The sequence below is a fragment of the Corvus brachyrhynchos genome, unplaced genomic scaffold (genome assembly GCF_000691975.1).
Source record: "Corvus brachyrhynchos isolate BGI_N302 unplaced genomic scaffold, ASM69197v1 scaffold114, whole genome shotgun sequence".
Classification (NCBI taxonomy): Eukaryota; Metazoa; Chordata; class Aves; order Passeriformes; family Corvidae; genus Corvus; species Corvus brachyrhynchos.
Window position 1 is genome coordinate 2,862,558 of NW_008238337.1, and position 4,540 is coordinate 2,867,097.

The following is a 4,540-nucleotide window of genomic DNA, read 5'->3' on the forward strand; positions in this document are numbered from 1 at the left end:
GAGCCCCGGGCACCGCCGGGCTCGAACCGCCCCGGGGGCGTGCTAGCGCACAAGTTCTATTGCTGTAAAAGGGAGGCCATGCGACAGTGAGGGAAGATGTTGGAAAACGGTTTAAACGAAATAATGTGTGATCCTTATATCAGTGATATCCCAAATAATGCCTGGTCTGGTAGCAAATAGTGCCTATGTCAGACATTAATGTAGCGCTGTAATAGTGATAACTGCCTGCATCAGCGACTGTTGCCCTGTGTCAGCTCGGGTTTAATCCCTGTATTTACCTAGACTAGAGATTGATATGTACTGGCAGATGTTTCCGTTTTGAGAACAACAGTAGGTCTGAACAAAGATGATAAAAAATGTGCATCTTGACCTGGCCACATAGCTGAGATACCATCAAGGAGAAGAGATTCACTAGAAGATGCAGGACCATAGGATGAAAATTTGGGGAATGAGATGTTTCCCAAACAATCACCAGGAACCCTCAAAAGACCCCTACTCATATCCAAATAAGTCCGGGGAAGTATTTAGCGTATATGTGTGTATTGTGGGAATTAATGAGCTTGTGTAAGTTCATCCACAGTTTTGTGTGGCTGCTGGGTGTGCCTGTGAGTGGGGAGATGCCGTGCACCCAGCGCTGCTGTAAAGCCGTGTTGGTTTTCTCACCTACCGAGCTGCCTGCAGAGTTCATTTCCCGGCTTTTGGTGACGTGTGTGTTGTCACAGACATCCGCGAGCTGATAGAAGTGGACGATGTCATGGAAGATGAGTCCTTGAGGTTTGGCCCCAATGGTGGCTTGGTGTTTTGCATGGAATACTTTGCCAATAACTTCAACTGGCTGGAGGAGAGCCTTGGGCACGTGGAGGATGACTATATTTTGTTTGATTGCCCAGGTAAACACACGCCAATGTTTTGGTATCGCTCTTCATTGGAAAATTCTCAAATGGGAAAATTTGGTTTTAGATGGTCGTGATAATTCACATTTTGATGAGCTATTAACAGTTGTCAGAGTCACTTTCAGGTGTCTTAGGAGTGCACTTGGTCCTGGGTTCATCTGGGTGACTGCACAGATGTTTGGTAGCATCATGTGCTGTGGGAATAATGTGGCAACTGCAAACTTAACACTAACTGGAGACCAAAGGAGGTCTTTTCCACTTCACCCAAACACAGACAGAGCTGCCTGAAAAGAGGGTGCTTTCCTTAGCAGTTTTTATTTACGTTAAATGCAGTCCCATGTCTATGTGTAACTGTGAACTGTTCCTGTTTGCCTCACATTCCAACCTTCTAATATCCTGAGTGTGCCCCAGGTCAGATCGAACTCTACACGCACCTGCCAGTGATGAAACAGTTGGTGGAGCAGCTGCAGCAGTGGGAATTCCGTGTCTGTGGAGTTTTCCTTGTGGATTCTCAGTTTATGGTGGAATCTTTTAAGGTATCCATTTGAAATCTGTTGAAAAAGTTCATATTGATAAAGAACAAGTCTGAGCCATTCAAGGAGCTGGGTTTGCCCAGAGGAAAAATTGCCAAGTTCAGGGAGATCTGATTGCTGTCGTCAGCAGCCTCAGACACAGCTTGCAGCAAGGACAATTCCAGATGGATGTAAAGACAACCAGCACTGTGAGAGTGGTCAGACTGGGACAAGCACAGAGGGATTGTGCAGTGAATGTTCATGGAGTCAAAACTTGACTGGGCAAACCCCAGAGCAGCCTGGTCTGACCTGGAAGCTCCTCTATTTAAGCAGTTGTAGGAACCAGATGACCTCCAGAAGCGCCTTCCAACCTAAATTCTTCTGTGATTCCATGAGAACTTTCTCAGATCCCGAGAACAAGCAGGCCACTTTCCCCATTTAGCAGTAACTATCCTGAGAAGGGTTTGGGTTTTCTTAGTGCCCTTTTCAGTGGCAGATCAATATTTGAGGTTCCAAAAATAGAGGGGATACTTGGCACCGCCTTTTTCCAACAGAGAATAATTCCTCATAGGGCTTGGTGTCCATGTTCCATATATTCATTACCAGATTTGGCCTGTGGCTGAGTGTCCTGTGTGTTTGTGTTGTGTTTTTCTGTACTTTAATACATCATTTTTCATCCTCTTCAAGTTTATTTCTGGAATCCTGGCAGCTCTCAGTGCAATGATATCTTTGGAGATTCCACAGATTAACGTCATGACCAAAATGGATTTGCTGAGCAAGAAAGCCAAGAAGGAAATAGAAAAGTAAGTTCCAAAAAATTATTTGCTCTGTAGTATAATATATTGAGGCAGAGTTCACTGAAAATTCAGTCTAATGTTTCCCACAATTAAAACAGACTCTTTTGGAATGGGAGAAGATGGATTTCATTTATTTCAAACAATAGTCTTTAAGCATGTGGGTAGGATGCTTAGTTTAGTCAGAGTCAAAAGAATAGCTCTATGTTTGTACTGATCTTTGGCTTTTTTGTAAGTAATTATCTTGGGTCTTTTGTGTCATTCTGAATGACAGACTTTCAATGTTAATGGTAACTTTGTTTCTGCAGGTACTTGGATCCAGATATGTATTCTATGATCGAAGATTCTACAAGTATATTGAGAAGCAAAAGGTTTAAAAAACTGACCAAATCTATATGTGGATTGGTAGGTATATTGCTTGTACCCTAAAATGCACTATCACTTTTTGTCTCTTTTAACTCAGTTTTTCATTTATTCAGATTAGCATGAGATTCTTGATACTACTGATATGATACTCTTGATAGCTGGATTGTAGCCAATACATTTTCTTTGAATTCTTTTCTGTTGGCAGTTTTGGGAAATGGCTTTTTCTACAGTGTAGAACTTAGGACTGGTAACCAGGTGTTCTGAGTAGGGAATTACCATTGGTTTGCAGTGTGACTTTAAATGGTATTTAGAAGTCCAGACAAATGTGGTTTAAGGAAGTGGCTTAGAGTGCTGTGATTGAGAATTAACTGACTGCATTTTTGTACCAACATCCTTTGAATCCTTTTATAGATTGATGACTATGGTATGGTTCGATTTCTGCCTCTGGATCGCTCTGATGAGGAAAGTATAAACATAGTTCTGCAGCACATAGACTTCACCATTCAGTATGGGGAAGATCTGGAATTTAAAGAACCAAAGGTAAGGGACTGCTGGTGAGAAGATTAAAAATTAGAAAGGATCCATAATATAGTTGTAATACAAATATATTCTTTGCCTTGCTAATAAATACTGTCTTAGTACTGTGGGGTATGCCCAGCCCCTGCCCTGGAGGGATCTCTGCTGAGATAAGAGAGTAATATATAGTACAGTTCAAAATAAGACATGTTTAGTCTTTCAGTGACAATGCTTGTACCATCTCCATTTAGAGTTACAAAAGTGAAATTCTCTAATATCACCTTGTATATGGAGATTGATCAAGTGGTTGTGTTTAAAAGTATTACTTTGGTTTTCAAAATTAACAGAATTTTAACCTTCAAATGTCAGAAAGGACCATTGAGATCACTAAGTTTTTTTTCCTGCATGACTGTTCAAAGTCCCCTGATAATTCCTGTGTTCAACCCAGGAAGGTTTATATTTTTCTGGTCTTTTTGACAGGAATGTGAAGAAGATAAATCTGCTCTTGTGGATGAATACTTTCAAGATCACGTGGATGAGTAAAAAACATGTTCAAACAGGGAGGAAAATACTTTGCTTTTGGTAAAAAATAAAAATGAAAAAAAAACCCCAACCCAATCCCTACACAAACACACTTGATATTTTACCTGTAAAATAACTAATATTTATAGTGGAGAGTGAGTTACATGACCTCATAACTACTTTAATAAACAAAGTTTTTTTTATTATGCTTGTGTGTTATAAAATACAGAGGCCAATGTTAGTACGTATGAAAAAAAGCAGAGCCAGAACTGGGCAAGAGATTCAACAGCCCAGCAACTCCTGCATATCTAGAGGAAAAGGGCTTCCAAAACTCTGTGTGTGGCAGGTCTTGATCTGGCTGAATTAAACCATTCAAAAGTTGGGGAAACTTCAGTGGTTTGATTCACCTCCAGACTGCCACTAGGACAAGCCATGCTTAGGGCGTTTTGAAAGGACAAACCCCAACCTTACAGTTGAATTACTGTGACTCACCTTCCAAACCCTCCCATTTTGTCTCCCTGACATGCCGTGAGTCAGGTGCCAGGGGACAAATCCAGCAACGCTGGGTCACAGGGAAGGTAATGATAGTAATAGGAGTGTGCACCTAAAAATACTGTATCTTTCTGAACACAACACGTTTGGACCCCTCTTGTGCTTCCTTACACGAAGTGCCCCTTGCAGCCGGCTGGGCTGTGCTGGAAATGCACAGGAGAGGAAACCAGCTGCGAGCAAGCATCCCGGAACCCCTTGCCCGAACGGGCGGTGCCTCCCGGGATCCCCTCCCGGTACCGGCAGAGCCCTGGCCGAGCAATGCCTCTCCGTGGCCCTTTCCCCGTAGGGGCAGTGTCCGGGTACAGAGATGCCTCCCGGGATCCCTTCCCGGTGCGCTGCCTCCGGGGCGGTGCACGGCTCCCGCTTCCCCTCCTCGCACCGCCTC

At 43.0% G+C, this 4,540-nt stretch overlaps 2 protein-coding genes across 2 annotated transcripts in view; both read left to right on the top strand.

Moving 5' to 3' along the window:
• Positions 1–643: 643 nt before the first annotated feature.
• GPN3 (GPN-loop GTPase 3) lies at positions 644–3,809 on the top strand (the record flags this gene model as incomplete). The annotated part of the gene is made up of 6 exons (XM_017734787.1): positions 644–890; positions 1,305–1,429; positions 2,093–2,208; positions 2,508–2,604; positions 2,977–3,105; positions 3,562–3,809. Coding segments are annotated over 6 exons (777 nt in total), but the record flags the coding sequence as incomplete, so codon positions are not given.
• A 604-nt stretch (positions 3,810–4,413) lies between these two features.
• Positions 4,414–4,540, top strand: part of ARPC3 (actin related protein 2/3 complex subunit 3) — a 4,870-nt gene continuing 4,743 nt past the window's right edge. Inside the window, exon 1 of the mRNA XM_008634038.2 lies at positions 4,414–4,485. Within this exon, the coding sequence (XP_008632260.2) occupies positions 4,414–4,485 (72 nt within the window). The remainder of the gene's footprint in view (positions 4,486–4,540) is intronic.